The sequence below is a fragment of the Pristiophorus japonicus genome, chromosome 15 (genome assembly GCF_044704955.1).
Source record: "Pristiophorus japonicus isolate sPriJap1 chromosome 15, sPriJap1.hap1, whole genome shotgun sequence".
NCBI lineage: Eukaryota > Metazoa > Chordata > Chondrichthyes > Pristiophoridae > Pristiophorus > Pristiophorus japonicus.
The window spans coordinates 42,172,894-42,193,626 of NC_091991.1; the positions used below are offsets into that span (position 1 = coordinate 42,172,894).

General features: G+C 37.3%; 1 protein-coding gene across 15 annotated transcripts in view; it reads right to left on the reverse strand.

Moving 5' to 3' along the window:
* foxp2 (forkhead box P2) overlaps positions 1–20,733 on the reverse strand; it is a 906,820-nt gene that overhangs the window by 48,944 nt on the left and 837,143 nt on the right. For 14 of the 15 annotated variants that reach the window (XM_070900364.1, XM_070900362.1, XM_070900365.1 and 11 more), the window contains 4 exons: positions 20,204–20,356; positions 17,838–17,991; positions 14,148–14,358; positions 7,033–7,137 (listed from right to left, as the gene is read on the reverse strand). In XM_070900364.1, coding sequence (XP_070756465.1) covers positions 7,033–7,137; positions 14,148–14,358; positions 17,838–17,991; positions 20,204–20,356 — 623 coding nt within the window. The remainder of the gene's footprint in view (positions 1–7,032; positions 7,138–14,147; positions 14,359–17,837; positions 17,992–20,203; positions 20,357–20,733) is intronic. The other variant, XM_070900369.1, reaches the window with a different exon arrangement.

A 20,733-nucleotide genomic window follows, 5' to 3' on the forward strand; every position in this document is an offset into this window, starting at 1 on the left:
GGAAGGTCCCAGATCAATCTTTGGTCTGTGTTGTGTGAGCTGATTTCAACCCAAAGTTATAATTGGTCTCAGCGACTCTGGGTTAGGGAACAGAAAATTGGCCAGGTTCTCGCTTCTGATCACACAGTGTCTCCTTCTGAACGTGAGCATGTCTGGAGAGGTAAGAATTGTATGCCTGTACACCAACATCCACTCTCAAGACTCACACATTATAATGGTCATATAAATCTATCTCTTGCAAAGGAGGAGGATGGATATAAACATGGTTCTTTTGTTTCCAAACAATTTAATTTTGCTAAATTAGGCACATCTTTAGCAAACATGCAGCCCTTCACATGTGAGATATGAGAATCTTAATGAATAATTAAAATATAATAAAACAAAAATGCCCTTCAACTACACTATAGCCATTGGAGAAAACTACAGTTAGTTACAATACAATGCCATTGCTATTCTGTAACTACTGTATGCATGAAAATAGTTAACAGCACTGCCCATCTACCTAGACCACATAAAGATGACATCTGCTCACGTTTGTTAACATCACTCCATAAAATGAAGCTGGAAATAGTGGCAAAGCTACACCACAGTCGGTGTTTGTCTTGGTTCAATTTTCAATCGGAATCAAAAGATTTATATCCTAAAACAAGCCTTCATTGCGCTAAATGAAAATAAAAAAGAAAGGTCTTTGCAAAGTTATGTGAGGCAATGCCTCTCTGTTGGAATTATTATTGATGACAAATTCACAAAGCACCCTTAAAAGGACACAGAGTTTGGAAATGCCAAAGCTGCCACTTTCCTTTCTGTAATTATAGGCTAGCTTGCAGCCCTCTTATTATTTCAAGAATAAACTCCAGCAGATCAATGAACACTTGCAATATTCCATGCATTTTTTTTTTGCTACATCTGCTGTCTCTCTTTCTTGCTATTGTTTACCAGCAATGAGCAAAATAATAGTGTCTATTCATTCTCGTATTTAATTATGCCAATCATGCTAGAGAAATTGGACACAACCAGAGAAAAGGTATAAATAAACTGCCATAGTAATAAATCAAGAGATCTTTCATAGGTTTAAATTATTAATCTATTTATTTATGATTATTTTATACAGAAATGATGACTCTCTTTCATGCTTTAGTAACCACTTCAGGTAAGACATATTGCTCCTCACAAATTCTCTGTGATTTATATAACAAGAATGAGATAAGCTGAAAAATGATAGGATTGGTGGATTTTTCTCAGTCTGTGCTTAATTGCTGTTTCAAAATGCATATGCAAAGGGACATTTCATTAATCATTTAATCACATCCCTAGCAGGAAGTTGGACCTAATGTTGCAAATACCCTTTTCATTTCAATACTCCATAATGCTATCGTATGCACTTGATATATTGCATATGTCATAAATTATAGCTGCTTCAAAACGACCAAGTGGGTTGTTATCCCCATAGATGCTTGTTACAAAACCTTTATTAAGTTTTCTACTTATTGCCAGTTCTATTTCACAGCTTCATTCCAGTCTCCAATAACAGCTATTTCTAATGTCAAAGGTCTATAAATTACCCATGCAATCTCTAACACCATTTCACAGACCCGTTCTACTTCTACTGGTCTGCTAACAAGGCGATTACACACAAATTACTGAATGCCTATGAAATATTTAAGTGCATCCTACTTTGCTATGCATTAATAAGAGGAAAGCAGGCTCTGGAATTCTGGTTAGCTCCAGTCCCTAATGTCCCCTAATGAGCCTCTTACAGTGACTCTAGTTCAAATACAGAGGTGAAGGAAAAATGCAAAGGGGGCCTTCAAAAAGCCAGCACTGTACAAACATTCCATGAGCCAGCTCTAATTTATGGGTCACTTTATAGGTATATTGATTTTTGTTTTCAAAATGGAATAAATGATGTGGTTGTCTACCATTCAGTAAAGGGGTGTGAAAGCTGTTTGCGAGATGCTTGATTCAGCCAGGCCTGTGCTTAAGTGTGAAACTTGAATATGATTTGCATCTGAACTTACTCACATTATTAATTAAAACATTTTTTGTAGTTTGAAGCAAAAATAAAAGAAAATTCATCTAATTTGATTTTTCTTCATGCCTGCCTTTTAAAATTATTATTGGTCTTGATAAATAGAATCTACAGTTGAATTGATTAGTATAGGAACTACGATAATCTGACACAATTTAGAAACTGAATTTCACCATTTAGTGCATACATGTCATGTCAGCTACCACAATGTAATGTAAATGGCAATATATTCCAAACACTACAACCAACCAGAAACTGTTTTTAAGTGAAGATTGCACTGTAGTTTGGTCACATCTTCTACAAGATACTTTTCTTGCACTTTCAGTTCTATTTATCCCCATTTACAAGAGAGAATTAACATTATTTGCATCTATTGGTCAAACTGCATTTAATTCCCTTGATGTTCAAATACCACCTTCGCCGAAAATATTGGACAATATCAAGTTACTGTCTGACCCATAAACTGTGATGTACATATGGTCAAAGGAAAATCAGGGATGTTATTCTGTTTTCCAAATTCCAATCATTTTGATTTTCAGCTGACTTAAAACATGCCACTGGTGGACCAGGACCTCTCAAAATCAGCAGAATAATTTGTACTTTCTTTTTAACAGCATGCATTTTAATTTGACGCAAGTGGAAACCTGGCATCGCAACACATTAGATTAGAATCTGACAAGTGCACAAAAGCTGGCAAACAAGACAATTTTATTAATAGATCCATTGTGCACACTCTTAGGTTTAGAGTTTCCCTAACCTGTTTTTCTGGCGCCCTCACCCGAGGTGCACCGTTTTTGTCTGCCTCCAAGCACGCCGAATAAAGACGTCGGTATTCTGGCCACTCCCCAGCCTCTCTTCGGTCGTGGCGCAGCGTGACCCAATGAATTGGGGGCGGAGCCAGGTCCCAGCGCTGAAAACAGTGCCGGGACCTCTGCACATGCGCGCTAGAGTCTACGCGCATGTGCAGTAGCTCCTGGCAGGCCGCTTTTGCAAATGCGTGCTGCAGGCTGTGTGGGAGGGGCCTGAAGCACGTCATTCCTAGCCCTAGCTGAATGGGCTCCCTCATCGGCGGCTCGCTGCATTCCCTAAGGTAGGACTTCTATTTTTTATTTGTTATTTACTGATTGATTTTGGTGCTTTAGGTGCAGGATTCCTTCTATTTTATTTGTTAATTAATTGCTTATTACTTTTTGTGCTTTGTTTGGTACTTATTGGTGCTTTAAATGTAGTTACTTGCGCCGATTCCTTAACTCTAGGCAAGGTTTTTCTGTGCGGAGAGAAGTGGCAACATACGCTGGCCTAAGTTAGTTTAGAGCAACTATTTGCTGGCCAGGTGCCTAAAACAGGGGTAAGTGGCTGGGAACACCCTCTTTTGAAAAAAAAAACTGAACTAAAAAAAACCTAACTAACTCACTTACACTGGCGCAAATTAAACGGTCAGAATTGCAACTAAAAAGATAGTCCAGAAAAATCAAGTTGCTCCAAAAAAAAGGAGCAACTCCTGGGGAAACTTGGGCCCATGCAAAGTAAATATTTTCAGCTGTGAAATTTCTGTGAAGAAAATTCCTCTCTGCACAGTTTATACAGATTGTAATGTTTATAACCCAAAGTACCTGCAATCATCTTCTATATCACATTCTACATGTGATAATTGTTGCTTGATTTTCCACCAAGCACATCTGTTAATATTAATGACAAAATAAACTGGAATTGTTGATAAATCTTTCCAACGCATCTATGAATATAATGCAGATATTTTTCTTTGGGCCATATATACTAATTTTTTTAAGTGATGTCCAGCTGATTGAATTTTCCTAGTACTTAAATGTTAATGGAATAAAAATTTACACACAGTGTCTGAATCAACCACAAATAGTATATAACATGTACACTCATCTACTTATTCCATTTTTTATTTATATATTTTCTGCTAGGTTTGTAATCTAAGTATGGATTCTGGTCACTTTTGGTTGATGAAGATGTCATTCTAAGGCTGAATGTCTTCAAAAGAAATATTTTTCTTTCTTTATATTTAGCCTTGGTGTTCTCACTGATGCATCTTCTTTGGCATAAAAGGTTTCTTCTGACACTAACAATGTTATCTTCATAAGATTAAAACACTATCATTCTTTGTTCTGTGTATCACATTTTGTCAGTCTGTTACATACAGGTTAAAAAATAGAAACCTCTTTTAACTGACATGCTTTATAGCACATCTTTCTGATCCTGTATTAAAACAATCCATTACACAAAAACTACGTAGCAACCATTGGAATGGTGATTAAGTTTGCAGACAAAATACACCCCAACCACCAAACTTTCCAAGTTCTGTCATTTCACAGTATGTCTCATTTGACATTTATAAGTCAGTAATGAAGATGTACTGTTAAATGTTATCATGAATCTGCTGGCTCTTTACTAAGTGACCTGCAAAATGGTTAGCTTCTGTCATCACCTTTTTATGCAAGGAATCAAAACTGTGTATAAGCAAGCCTTTGGCAATGTCTAACTTGCACAAATGTTTATTACTTAACTGTTAGTATGACTCTTTTATAAATACTTTGCTTAGTCTCAACTGAGACTTTACCGTATGTTCCTTCTGTCTCTCTTAATAATGATGTATTTTAGTAACCATTAAATGATCTTGCCACACCAGGGGGCAGTAAACTGCTCTGCCCCAAAACCTCAAGATATCAAAAAAATATTGCATAAGCCCAGAGTATTTTCGATAACAACACTTTTGAAGGTGTTAAATGTTTGCACAAAAAAAATAATGAGTTTAGTGACTTTAATGAGAGCATTAAACTGTAAACAGGATAAAATTAAATTCTCTAGCTTTGTGAATGATTCGGTTTGTATCATACATTCAGTTAATACACTAGCCAGCAAATACACTACTTCAGAAATTTAAAGATAAAAATACATTCAATTCCTCAGATGTTATTCTTCACTTCACCCAAAATCCTTTCCATTATCAGAAAAGCAAGACAGCAGCACTGTGTTTTCTACTGTAATCCCCTTTCCAAATGCTTCTGTGTAACTGGCTTTTAAGAGAAAAACTGTAAACTGCTTCTTAGTTAAGAGGAGTTCCACTTCAGCAAGCAGACAAGATTCCTTTAGAAATTTCCATCAGTCAACTATCTGAATCCACAACATTGGCCAGGATAGTTTTTCATTCCAATGGTAAGCATGCTTTATTAATTTTTTATTGTAGTACAGTATACTTGCATTAACTCTATTGCAATCCAGTAGTGTGCTTTTCCTTTCCTTTTATGAGGATATGCGCTTAGATTAGGAATACTCTAAGGCCCAACCACCTTAATGACTTAACTGCTATTCTGAGTTACATATAACATGCTTGGGAAGCTGCAGCCTTTAATTCTGTTTTTCACTATAAAGTTAATGGATTGGAAAACAGTTTGTCTCTTAACTAAGAAGCATTTAATAGCAAGCTAAATCTGCTGCAAAGAAAAAAATTGTAATTGTCAATAACCCATATTGTGCATTAGTGTTAACATTATAACATGTCTGCTGGAAGTGGGTCACCATCTGAAGATCAAAGTACCCATTTTTAGTACAACAGTATTTCTGAATTTTATGCACTGCAGTCTATTTACAATTACAAAACAGAATGCTCCGAGGATACTAAAAAGCATTTTTCTAAATGGTAGCTACAAAGTACAAATGGGTTGGAAGTTATTTACAATTCTCAACGTTGACAGATCACACTCTTTAAACTATTGATTATTGATGCTGCTTTAATGATACAAACAGCTACAGTTTCTAAATGTATAAAAGGGGCAATTTTAAGATTTTCTTTGTGTATGGTACAGATGTATTAAATCTGGATTTAATTATTCATTTATGTCCACTCATCTAGTATTATATTTTCTTATCAACTGTAATTTCAAAAATCCAGATCAAGTTTTAACCCTTATCCTGTTGAACCAGAATAGCTGAAATCCATACATAAAATATTGTGACTTGTGCTTTTAGGGTTAATTAAAAACTGTTCATGGCAGATGATGATCAAGCAACATATTATAGTTTAATTCTTGACCTCTTTGTTCTTAAATTAGATTTTTGTGATTTACTCAACAAATCTTCCAAAATGTTGTCTAATATTGCAACAATGTCTAATAAATCTGATTTATAATGGAATCTAATAATAGCTAAGTAAAAGATAATTAAGAATCAAGACTGCACAATATCATCTTTTTCCTTGACCGTTATATTTGCATTATATTTTGGGATCAATTCCTTTTTCTGGTGTTTCTTTCTTGATGCTGAACTGTTTTGCAATACCCTGTAATCTGCAGTACTGTAAACACATCTTCTTTGATGTTCCAGCTAACATCCTGGCAACAAAGCAATGCAATTACAAATGAGCTAATTAACTAAATTGTTGATGGAGCATGAACAGTTCATTCACCCTGTTAGTTGCACCATGACAACAAGGGATTCTCAAATTGTGAAGTTACTCATCTATACAAACTGCCTACAGACCATACCAGACGAAGTGAACAAGAATGAACCATCTAGAGGACTCTGTCACCCAAGCTGTTGTAGTTTTACATTGATTTTAATTATACTGTCCATTTTCAGAACAGTGGGCAGTTTTAAATTTGTATGTTCACTTAAACATTTCAATCATTAAAGTTTGCTGGCAGGATTAGTTTTATCTATTAAGTTGCAACTCAGGGATGAATGACTTATGACATTTCAGAGAAACATTTTTTTCTTTAAAAATCATATCCTGAACAAGGTGAATGACTAAAACCTATAACAAAAACTACAGAACATATCGACTATACGTGAAAAATGAGCAATTTTAAGATTTTCTTTGTATGTGGTACAGATGTATTAATGCAATCTTCAAATGGTTAATTTCAATTAAAAGCAGACTACCTTTTTGGCTATGTTTATATTTTTATATACTTTATAAGTAAACAATGGTTAGAATTTGTCAATTGTCTTATCGAATGTTTATGTAATAAACTTACTTCAAAAACTGTCCAAAATCTTCACAAATACTTTCACATCCAGGCCATTTACACACGCCATGGCCATAGAGAGGATGACTGGCCCCAGTTTCCTCATGTGATGAGCTGTAGTAGGATAAAACGGCGTCAGATTAATCTCAAAAGCCATAATCGTTGGAGGCTGCTAGCGCCTGTCAGGTTACGATCAGTGACAAACGGGTCAAAACAGGTCAATTGAGCTCAGAACAGTCAGGAAAAATTAATCATTCTATTGAATAGTACAACTGCCAAGGCTGTATGATGTTCCAATTAGGAAAGAAAGAGAGCCAAAGATGGCTGTTAATAAAGAGTGAAAGAAAATGGGATGACTGCATAACACTGCCTGATTATTTAGCCAGGTGACACTGATGTAAGATTTTTCACATCAAAATGCTGAATACAGTCATCACAGCAGAAGCACAATAATTTTAACCTTCACTCTACATAAAATTCAACTCTGAGAATAAGATAACCAGTATATTCACTCGATACAAGCGGTTTTAAAATGCCATAAAATGTTAAATTGTATGTATTTATAATGAGAATGCTCTATGTTTACTATACAAAACCATTAATTGAATATACAAATTATGTTATCATTCTTTATTGTACAATATTATCTCATAAGTTGAGATTTATGATTGGAAAATCCAGCAAAATAATTATTTTCACAAGAGTTTAACCAGCAGAATTGTGATTGTATTAAACTATTTCCTTTATTGTGGTAGACCTGAACTGCTGTTACAAAACAATCAAACCATCATGATGATGATTTTGAATGGACAGTCTATTATTGTGTCGTGTAACAAGGACACTTGGCGTCAATTGGTTAAAAAAACTGTCACAATAACGAAATATTTGTAAACAGAAATCTTAGATAGATTTGCCTTAAATTCTTATTAACACAAAAGACTTCTAGCACAAATAAATGCTCTTAAAATACTCAGCATATTTCCTATTTTCTCAAATAGAATTGTGCCTGTGATTTGCCTCTTCCCCTGTGTACACACACACATTCAGCTGTGCACAACTGGTCCCATTTAGAAAAGTAGGATTTTCCCTTGTGTGTAAAGTGTAAGAAAATAAGAATACAATTCTTTATGAAATATGTAGAAATAATGCTGACTTAGCTGATGGTTGCTGAACTATGCACAGAATAAATAGGCATCAGGAGTTGATCAAGGTAAACCACATTCTAGGACCGTTATAATTTTCAAAAAAACACCTTTTTTTGATATCCTGCTTTACTTTTTCAAGCACTTAGATTTCTCACACCAGAGTAGGTCATAAAAAAAATTCCATGGTTCCAGTTGCACCCACATCAATGCAGAGGGGAGAAACAGTTTACTTGAGAGCAAATAGCAGAACTGAGGGGATGGTTGGATGGATATCAGTAGCCTTCTGCCAAAATGAAAGATTTTCATTAACTCTTTCTGCACCCATGAACAAGTCGTGTTCTTTGGGTATGATTGTGGAGCGGGCATATCAAAACAGATTTCTCAAATATCAGTAGCATTCCACTATTTGATCCTCGAGAATTAGGTCAAAGCTTGTGTATCAATATTTAGGGCTAGAGATTGAGTAGCGGCCCATTTGGGTCGATAACTTTTGCAGGAGTGCAAAAGTATCGCTGGGCGCTACACAATTGATTCCGATGGGAGCTTCCGCTTTAGCACCCCAAGAGGGAAGAGGAGCACTAAATCAAGCGTTATCACTCCTCTTTGAGCACTAAAGGGAGTGAGAGGGACGGTAGCGGCAGAGCGCAGCACAATGTTGCATGCAGCGCTGCCGGTTTTACAGCCTCCTTCCCTCCCTTAAAGGGAAGGGCCAATGCTGCGTTCACTGAAGCCTAAGGGTGTGGATATTGGGCGACGGCACCTGTGAAACACGCAGAGCAGTCTCAAGCAATCTAAGAGCGTGCAAGGCTCAGCAATCGCAGGGTACAAAAAAGCAAAATCCAACATTGGGGACAGAATTACATGTTGGCCCACCTGACTACCATTGCCTTTAATTAGTGCTCCGCAAGCGACTAGCCGAGGTGACAACGCGTCCTACAGCTGCCACTGTTGACGCCCGGCAATACTGCAGGGGGCGGAAGCTAATTTTACCTCTGGGACGGTAACGGGGCGTTGCACACCGGATGAAGTCACGAGCTCCGGGGCGCAGGGGATTGAGGCAGTAAGTTTTAGCGACATGCTAACCCGCCATGGAGGTTCACGGGTGTTGGTGATTTTGCCACATCTGGTTGGTAAGCCCTTAGCGCCTCCCGTTATCGCCCCTTGGAGGCGCTAACAGGGGGCGAAAAGTAGGCCAATTTCTCCCTCAGAGTTCTAGGCCTTGACTGGATGAAATCTTGACTTTCACAGTCAGTTTTCCGCCAATTGATGGGTGATTTTCCAGTGTGGCTCCCACCACCATTATGGACACTGGGACAGTAGGCACTGAATAAAAGGTAAAGAAATATTTTTGATGTTTTGAAAAAGATGAAGAACAGATAAAAGATCATTTACAAAATACAAAATGAAGTAAATGTAAAGTTGAAGTGACAAAAATAGGAGACAGAATAGAGAAACAGAAAGACAGGATGAGAAAAATAAAAATATTTTAAATTCAAATTCAATTTTTAGGTTAGTTTCAGATAGGGTCAATATTATAATATGTAGTAACATTAATCCTGACATGTAAGTAGCTTTATTACCATGATTTTTGGGCAGATTTTGCAGTCGGCAGTGTACCTACGGAGTATGTCGCCGGCACCCAAATAGAATAAGAATTTACCTGATGGAGGCCCTCCTTCATGAACATACTCTGTGACACTGTGTACTCGAGGGCAGTGTAATGGCCCCTGGATTCCAGGAGTATAACATGTGTGTAAGTGAACCTGGGATCACATAGGCCCGGGTGCTCCAATCAGTACACCGAAGGGAAAGTGTCTACCTCTAATACTGGTACCTTTCTTTATATTGTATTTCACCCAATGTATTTTTAGAATAATTATAAGGACTAGGAGAATAAATAGATCCAAAATGACCCGCTCTCTCTCTCACACAGACCCACCTAAAAAACATATTTGGGAATGAATTTTAAAATTTAATTTAGGAATTAGAGTTCTGATAAATCGTTCAAATTCTGTCAAATTTCATATAAAATGACATGGTCAGGTGATACAAACAAATATAACAAAGATCTGAAAAATCTGTACACTAATCATTGGAATTGTTTCAGATAGTCTTACAATTCATTCAGAACTAATAGAATAAGTAACTGTTTCTATCTAATCCTCTTGTGCTGATGCAAACAGGTCCTGTACCTGCTTGCATCAACCGGAAAATGTTCGTACGTAATTGCTGGGCAGTTGGTGGACAATTAGCGCAACTCTGTTCCAGCAATTGGGATTTCCAAGGCTGTGTGGATCATCCGTCAAGGTGTAACTTGACAGATCGCAAGTTTGGGATTTAGAGCATGCGAGAGGGCATGCAAAGTCCATTGGAAAGGCAGTATGGCAGTGTACTCTGAGAGTACGTCATCATATCCACTGCAAATTCTGGACCATTAAGTTGCTAAAATTGCAAAATGTATGTAATTTTATTAGTACTAATTTTAATGCAATGTTTACTTATGGAAAATCCTATTCTATTCAGCTGTCAGCAGCGTTTTGTAGTAAGAAAATATGGGGTCCTGCAACTGTGAACCATCAAATGTGGTTGTTGGACAATTTGGTTACAAGGTGTTGTTGTGGCTTGATGTTAGATGGGAAGGTAATTTCTGATTCTTGTCTAGTCTGCATGAAAACCGTGTGATGAGTTCCAATTCCACGACAAGGTTTTGTCATTTTATCATTAATTGGTAATACTGTTCGAGAATGATTGGGTTTCTACATCAATGGAATTGTTTTCTTCTTCAAAGGAATGAAGGGGATAAAAGTCCGGATCCTACTTTTGTTCCTTAGACCTTACTACATTTCTTTGGGGCATTCAAGCTAAAAAAAGTTCTATAAGGGTTTGCTTATGCATTTCATGTCCTTACCTGAGGAATATAATACAATACTGTTTCATTCCAAAAGACTTAAAGAACAAACTAGCTCCTGGAGTGGAAATTTTAGGTTCATGTAATTTTAGGTACTGCTTAAGAAAAGACATGCATTAAGATAGCACCTTTCAGAACCGCAGGACCTCTCAAAGTGATTTACAATTAATGACGTACTTTTGAATGTAGTCACTGTTGTAATGTAGGAACTGCGGCATCCAATTTGCACACAGCAAGCTTACCACAAACAGCAATGAGATAAATGACCATATCATCTGTTTTAAGTGTTGGTTTAGGGGTAAATTTTGGCCAGGACATTGAGAGAATTCTCCTGCTCCTTTTCGAATAGTGTCGTGTGATCTTTAATCTCAACTGGAGAGAGCAGAAGGGGCCTTGGTTTAATGTCTAATCTGAACGACGGTACCTCCAACAGTGCAGCACTCTCTCAGTAATGCACTGAAGCATCAGCCTAGATTATGTGTTCAAGTCTCTGGATTGGAACTTGAATCCATGACCTTTTGACTTGATGGTGTGAATGCTACCCACTGAGCCACAGCTGACACTTTGTATATACTTAATAAAGTATCTTAAATTTTGTAAATTATTTTAAAGTGTAAATAAATTGGATTAGTTGAACAATGAACATGAGAATCCTGCATACATTCCAGTGTCATTATCATCATCAGAGGCAGTCCCTCGGAATCGAGGAGGACTTGCTTCCACTCTCTAAGTGAGTTCTTTGATAGCTGAACAGTCCGATACGGAAGCCACAGACCCTGTTACAGGTGGGACAGACATTCGTCGGGGGAAGGGGTCGGTGGGGTCTAGTGTGTAGGTTACCACAATCACGTTTATTTGTTAGGCCTGGGGGAGAAACTGAAAGACTCACATTTTAGATTCTAAGGTGTATGATTTGGTGGAAGAAACTGTTAGAAGTCCATTTGAATTAGAAAACTGCATTTTAAAAGCCCAAAGTGCAACACAGGATTTGTTTCAACATCACATGCAAGTTGAAAATGGCCTAACCCCTGCAGTTGCTGGCAGCCTGTTACACCATACTTTGACTATGGAGATGATACTAAATCTGCAGCAAATCTTCTGGTTATCTTTTATTCCTTTCCCCAAATCATCTAATAAACCCTGATCAAGGTCACCTTCAGGCTATGTGGCACATGAGTTCACCTCTAGCTATGCATCTAAACAGAATTCAGGCCTTTGAACCTGGGTTGCCTGGCTAAACTCTAATGGAATCTCATTCTGGCTACCAGAAAATACGTTATATTTGCAAATGTGATGACATAATTACCAAATCTGACAGATTATATGCATAACCATCAGCCCAGTTTTGAGAACTATCTGTTTAAGCTTACCATATCACTGAATTCACAAAGCACTTTTTTTTCTTCTGACTCCATCCAATCATGTCCTTCATTTTGATATTTTTTTCTGATTAAACCTAAAGAACCGTTGTGATTAATAAAGATTTTGTTTCTCAGTAAATCTATGGCACAGCTGGCAGACTTTATTGATACGTCTATGCTGGCTGTTGCTTTATCTTATTAGTACTGCAGGATATGGCACTGTTGCTGTTGTAAACAGCTGGAACAGTTCAGAAGGTTCCTTAGCCTGGGAAACCCATCCCAACAGAAAGCAGGTAGGCATCGAATCTTTAAAGTATAGTAACATAATAGATAAGAAAAGTATTCCATAGGGAACTGTAAAATGTGGAAGTCATTCCACAGGGAGCAAAGACCTCATACTCATTATAATGACATCACAGTGGCATGGTGTACTAGAGCAATAATGCAAGTTTTATGACTTTGGAGGACACAGGTACAATCTATTATACACTGAATTGTTGATCTCATTTGTGCTACTGTAAGGAGAAACAAACAGAGCCCAGGTGATGACCGTCAGAGGAAGAGTGAGACCAGCTGATGTTGCATGCCTCCTAGTGGCTAGCTTAAAGGGAACATAGATTGGGGCGCAGGCAAGTTGGCTGTCCATTCTCTTGATAGTTTGTAGTGCAAAGCCTAGCATGATTAGAGGACTGGAAGGAAAATAGGAAATAAAAATATAATGGTATGTGTGAGTTACCAAGGACATTCCCACAGTGGGAAAAAATCTAAATGGCACAGTTCACCGCTGAATCTTCAGCTTACACACAAGTATATATTTTTTTTAAATAAAAGAATTAATTTAAATAATATTTTGATTCATTCTTAATGAGAGCTTTTTAACTCTAGAGAATGTTTTACTATTTCTCATTAGGTCACATGAAATAGTTATCAGCTTTCTCCAGTGTTCAACATCGAGAAAATGTCCTTAGCAAAAAAAATGAAATAAACATATTAGAACATAGCCCCAAAACGCATATGTTGCAGCAGTGACGAGGCTTAGCTTTGGTTCCTTGATGTGCAAAGATTCTTTTTTTAAATCATCTCTAAAGGCAGAAAGGCAAGACTATTTTTTATTGGGAGAGAAGCAAATCACTTCATACAGGAGTGACATAATGATGTGTTTCAATGCAATTGATGCCATTGTGTCATGGATTTATGAACAAATTAAAAGTTTTTTCCAAAATGCTCTGGTGCTGTTAAAATCATCATACGGAATTAAAGCAGTAATTCCATAAAGGAAAAGAACCACAATTTAATCAAATAAATTTACACTTCTTGAAGCAAGGTGAATTGAGATTGGGTTTTGGAGGTATGGACATACTTTAATCAAAAAGTTTGTTGATTTCATTAAGAAAGGAATACAGACAGCCTTTGGAAGTCAAGCAAGGAACTGGTATTGGAACATGGTCGTAGTCGAAATCCAAGTAGAAGCAAAGATGAAAAAGGAGTTTAGGAGGAGGATATGAAAGTAACGTTTGTCTTATGGCTATAACAAACTGTAAGGAATTACATACAGAAGTATTCCTGATCACCATCTTAATACATCAGTTTTTGGGCCTTCAAGCAATGTAGCAAGTTAACTAGCTTACTGTAAATGTGTGATTGCTGAAGTTTCAGATACAGTGTTTCAATGTCCACTGAGAGCACAATTAATCCATCTGTGATATTTACCTATCTCTTCTTGTTGTGAGGACTGAAGCCTGTCCATTCATTAACGAATGATGAGTTATTGGTGGTGATGCTTTGGAAGTGGTAGTGGAGGTAGTAGAGGAAGAATTATTGGTAGAGAGATCCAGCCCGCCATGCTTCAAAACGCCGTCTTCCATATTGTGCACCCCGGTCACTTCTTTCCAGAGCTGCTGAATCTCTGCAGGGCTTAAACCTGTAAAATTACAGCACAAATATTTGAAAGAAATGAATGGAGAAGGACTGCACTAGTTAGGTGAATTAGCTTTTTTTTTGTGCCAAATCTGTATCAGTTTATTTATTTATGAACAAATATTCACTTGAATTATTATGCTTTTCTTTGCTACCACCAATCATCATGATCTCAGCAAGCTCTTATGATAGAGCCATATAAACCCTTTGGCTATTCCTGTCAGAGACCATAAACCTACATAATGGCGTTTTATGTAGCTCAAGTGTTAGATTCATTGATTCTTTAACAATAGTCCAAGTTTATAGGATTGAATTTCAAACCATGTACCCTCAATGCCCAAGTTTTATAATGCCTTGCCTGAAATCTTGAATGGAGTACACTGATGCTATGATGGACAGACATTGCATTGGATTTTCGTCTTTACTATCTGGGTGTTAAGCGTTGTCTGAGGGAAGTGCAAAGAGGAAAATAGGAGAGGATCACACACTTGTTACAGAACCCGTATGATTTAAATAAAAGAAAAATCAGGCAGGTTCCGTTAGTGACATACAATCCTCTCTGCCTGATTTTCTTCTCTGTTCTGCCGAGCAATGCTTAATGCCCAGGCAATAAAGACAACAATTTACCCCATTGATTGCACTTACATAGCATCTTTAAAGTAGAAAAATGCCCCAAGATATTCACAAGGGGAAAAATAAACAGGTGAGCCAAGACTGAAAACTTGTTCAAAATGGTAAGTTGAAGAAAGCTTTCGAAGTTGTAGAGAGGAGCGAGAACAGGCAGTTGGTTTAGAGAGGGAGCCGCAGAGAGTGGGACTAAGATAGCTAAAAGCTCTGCCACCAATGGTGGAGCAAATGGGAAGGAATGTGCAGGAAGTCGGCAGCAGACCGAAGGGTGGTCAAGGCAACATAAGGCTACAGCAGGTGACAAAGATGGGGAAGAACATGATGGCGTGATTTGAAGATGAGGTCAAGATTTGAAATTCAATGCATTGGAGAAGGGTTAGCTAATGTAGATCAGTGAAGACAGTGATAATGGGTGAGTGGACAATATTACGGGACAAGATATGGCTGAGTTTTGAAAGAGTTGCCGAGTTTTGAGAGAAGAGGATGGGAAGCCAGGAAAAAAAAAATTGGAGAAATCGAGTTCAGTGATGGCTAAAGTGTGAATAAGGTGGTGAGATGTGATGAACCCAGGTAATGATGTGGGGATAAAACAGGCAGTGTTGCTGATGGATAAATGCGAAATGCATCTAAGCCATGCTGTAATTGACCTGGGAATATTTAATGAGACAGACATCCCATGTCATGTCCATTACCAAGATTGCTTAATTTGAACCAAGCTTTCTATCACCTCTCGTAACTTTCCTAACATGATTTGCTGTTCATTTTTATTCTCCGTAAAGCAAATTGTGGCATTTTTCTACTTTAAAGTATGAATTTGACAATCAACTCTGAAGTTTTCCATGACCTGATTCAGCATGTATGAATGGCTGGAAAGGAGGATGGAATCAGTGGGGGGTGAGCATTGTTTATGGCAGAGGACCATCAATGACGACCTTGTTTTTCCCACTGTGGAAATAAATTTCACTCATCCACAATCTGGACAGAAGTGATTGTGGAGTTTATGGAAAGGTGGAGTCAGGTATAGTCAGGATGCATTTGAAGCTGACTCTGTGCCTACAAATAACATCATATGAGGCAGGCTGTAAATTGAGGAAAAGGTGGAGGCCAAGGATAGATCCTTTGGGAATTCTTTTGGGCAGGAAGATAATTCATTTCTGATTCACTGCCTGCATGGAACAGTTAGGAGTGGAACCTTATAGTGGCGTGTAGCTGGACAACAGAGGAAAGGTGATGGTGGAAAAAGGAAAGATTGATTGCATTGAACACTAGAGAGGGAGAGGAGGACAAAGAGAGGTAATGCACCATAGTTGCAATCATAAAGGGTGTAATTTGTGACTTTGACCAGGGTAGGTATTGGGAGCGAGGTGGAAGGCAGACTGAAGGGATTTGGACAAAGAATTGTGGGAATGGTGGGTACAAAGCTCGAAGGTGATGATGCATTGAAGGATCTTTGAGAGAAAAGGGAAGTTAGAGATGGGATGGAAGTTGGTGAGAACAGAAAAGTCAAGAATGAGCATTTTCTGGTGGGGAGTGATGGCAGCTGTTTTGCAAAGGGGAATTATAGCGTCTGAGCAAGGGAACCATTAATAATATCACCAAGTTGGGGGGGGGGGCGAGTAATGATAATTGAGTGACGTTTGAATGAGGAAGAAATTGAAGGCATAAAAGGTACATTTCATGGAAATATTTACTCTCAGAATCACTTTACTGCCAATTTTCTACTTATATATCTATTGTGATTCATTACAAAACATCTCAGATGTATAGTCTACCTACTCTAATGAAAATTCAGCAATATTTTGGGAAACAAGATGAATAAAAGACTATGCAATGTGTACAGTGTAAATTAATAGATTAAAGTAGACCACGTAAGTAAATGCGAAAATATGTTATAAAAACTTCTGGAATTTACCCCTGATCATTTCCAGGTTTAAGCACTATTTATTTTACAATAATTTGACAGCAGTAAACATTTAGGAAAATGAATGTTCGTAAAAAAAACTCTTCAATTTTGCATTAAAATTTAAGCATTAATATGGACAAAATCCAAAGGGAGCCAAAATCAAGAATTTTATAGAGCAATTAGAATGGAAACTGGTCTGATTCCTGCTTTCCCCAAAATCTAATATTTGTCTTTTGTATCTTAAAAATGGTTCGACCATTAACAACGATTTTCCAGTAGCAACAGTGGCAGCTTCTGCAGACTTGCTGGTACTGTTAGATGATATTCAGCAGACATAAGAAATTGGCTTGGTAACTGAATTGCTTGCAATATTATTGTACATCAGATTCCATTTATTGACTTTGCTTTTTGATTCAAAATTTTCTTTACCAGGACAAAGAAGTAGAAAGTGAACCCATTTCCTTCTGATTGGTCCTCATTCACCTTTAACATGCTATTTTCTATTGTTGGCAACGTTTTAACTGCATTTGTATACATTTATATAAACATTCACTTTAATTTTCTTGCTAAATCATTGAGATCCCAACATTTCCTGCTCCCTGAAAGTTGGAATTGCTTCCCTATTAAATTGACGATCCAATCATAGCAAAAACAGAGTGTCTGCATTATTTTGATTTTAGTGATAATTCACATTAAATGTTTCCTTGAGGAAATTATTGTCACAATGGAAAGAAACAATATTATTTTCATTTCACATGTTTATTTTTAAACTTTTTTTAAACATGTATTAGTTAATATGACATGGACAATGGTCAGAATGTGCTACAAATTTGTGTGTTACACTTCCAATACTTAAAAGTTAAATTCTATTCTACACACACATTCAGTAAATCACAATATCTGTATTGCAATAAAATGTTCTGTAGCTTTTAATGGGATTTACAGTACAGTACCTTGTGGCAGAGATTGGACAGAAAGGGATGGCTGTCCAGGCTGGATAGTAATGAGTCCGTGACGTTGTAAGTTCATCAAATGCTGTTGTTGCTGGATTTGTTGCATTTGGAGAAGCTGCTGTTGGAAGACAATCTGTTGGGCTGCTAACTGCTGCTGCAAAAGACGTGCATCCAATCATACAATGTAAAACAGAAACTAAATCCACAGAGACAAACAGTTTCAAATTTTACTTCTGTCGTATTCACCAAGAGTCTCATTTCCTGATTTCAGTGGAATGATGTTCTTAACTAATAGGGAAAATTAAGTTTTATTTATTTGTAATACTTGTCAGTATTAAAACATAAAATGTTTTTATGATGAACAGTGAGACCATATGCTTTATGCCCCACATCAGATGTGCTAACCAACTTCGATGTGACTTGGAACAAGATGGACCATGTGCTGACTTTCAAAACGTGCACCCAAAATCTGCTTTCAGTAGGTCGCCTCCATGTCCATGATTGTTAGAAAGAAAATGATAACTGGAAAAAAATGGGACAGATTCTTCTCTCCACCTTAACCAAGACACTGGTAATTATATATTTTTCAACATTTTTAAATTTTAAAAAATGGATTATTTTAGGATTTAACTGCACTGTCTGTTCATTATAATACTAATTTCTCGGAGCACAGTATACAGTGAGAGGAGCAATTTTGCACAAGGACACAAATCTTGTTCAATTGTGTTCGACTTACTCTCCTGTTTATGTGCCTGTGCCCACTAAGAAGAAAATCAGGTATTCAAGATCGCTCCTTATAATTTAAAGTGGCACTGCTTTCATTGGCCAACCTGCTTCTGTTTCGAGAGGGAGATGATAGAAAAGAGCATTCCAATGTTGTACACAAATGACATGAGGCAGTATTTCAATAATTTTTGTCATTAATGGGATATGTTTGTAAACAAACTTGCAAAGCTTTGCCAAGTTATTTTCATGAATATGATGTTGCTTTAACAGACATGTCATGAGCACTAATATGTTAACACAGCTCATGTTTACCATGATGACAAAAACGTGAACCCAAATACTTTATCAAAATACTTACTACATATTAACAGATATTTTGTAAAAATTAGGACAACTAATTTCAGTTACCAAAAAAAACCCTTCAAATGCTAAGGTCACCTATAACATTAAATTTATCCATGCCCATTGTATAAAATCTTCACAGCAGTAGATCTTTCTAGGCAATGCTGCTTTTGCAGCTGAATAAGTTTAGTCCTTAGTGGCCCATGAATGTGGTCTCAAGTGATCTATTAGTAAACTGGGATGTAGCCTTCACAGCATTGCCCTGTTAGCTTTCTTTTCTTCTCTTGTCGGAATACATTAAAACTGGGAATACATTCAAGGCAGAGAAGTGCCCTATTACAGGAAAGAGTCTAACTTCCAATTTTTTGAGGCATTACAAGACAAACTGGAGTTCTTGGGACTCAGGAGGATATGAGAAGGCAGTCACACTTCAGAGGAAGACAAGCTGCTGTGGAAGACCTTTCGCTTTAGTTTGGGGAAAAGCAAAACTTCTGATGCACTCACTGGAAAACAGACTGCATAATGGAGCAAGTCATGTGGATGGCCCAAAGCCTCAGGAGAAATAAGGGAGCAATTTCTATTCCATATTTGATGGCTGCATGAAATTCTGTTCACAAATCCAAACAGAAACAATGCCTCAGGAGGTCAATGCTGTTTCCTGTACGTTTGCATAATGTGTTTCTTGAAGACAATGTCCACAATACCTGCTGATCAATTTAACTACTTCAACATGTTTTGTTTGTATTATGTTTATATTTGACGCAGTTTGCTGACAAGAGCTAGGTAGGCCAGGGAAACAGGCCTGTCAGGTTGATTTATGAGCACATCAAACTGTAACTTTCTGCTCGCCAGTCCAAACCTACAGTAGCAGTTCATTAATCAGGGACCTGTGACTTTGAAGTCTATACTCAACCTGGGTTTTTAACAGTAGGCTAAATTTGCATGCTCTCTGAGTTGTACCTCTGAGGAAAAACTGAGGCTCCCTCACCAACTCAGAATCTCTGTGACTACAAGATAATCAGTACTTTGTCCATCACACAGCTTGCTCTTTGTACACTGTGATTCATTAATGAACATTAAAAGACAGCAGTTTTGGATTATAACTCTTGAGTCCCACACTGCAGAGAAGAGGAACATGAGAGTACTACTGTCATTGTTATTAGGCTCAGCAAAATCATAATAATGTACCTTTGACAACCAAAGCCTTGTTACGGAAAAATGTGATCCTATTCTTGCCTCTCTCCCACTCCCTTTCACCCCAAACTATTATGTAGGCAGCCTAGTTACTCAGTACCTACCTCTTTTGATTGCTTGCCTGGGTGCTGCTGCTGCTGCTGCTGCTGTTGTTGTTGCTGTTGCTGCTGTTGTTGTTGTTGTTGCTGTTGCTGCTGCTGCAGAAGCTGAAGATGCAACTGTTCCTGCTGTTTTTTATAGAATTCTTGAAGCTGTTGCTGAAAAATAATAGACACTGCTATACAAAATGGTGCCAAAATTAGAAGCACGAAAGAAAATTGGGAGGTAAAGCAAAGCAAATTTCAGTGCCTTTTTGAGACAACCCCCATAGTTAAGTTCTTAGTATAAAGTTAATTAATCTGTCAGTCCATTCAGCTGAATGTCACAGGACTGCAATTTCAAGTGATATGACTGAACAGACCTTGAATATTACTGTACAATTGAAAACTTCTAATATTGCTTATTCAGAAAGCACTTTTATAAAGATATCTTTAGCCAACGTAATGGCATATAAGCTGCTTAATTGAATAAATAGATGAAAAACAAAGCAGTTTATAAAATTCCAAACAATTTTAATGGTGATAACATGATCAGA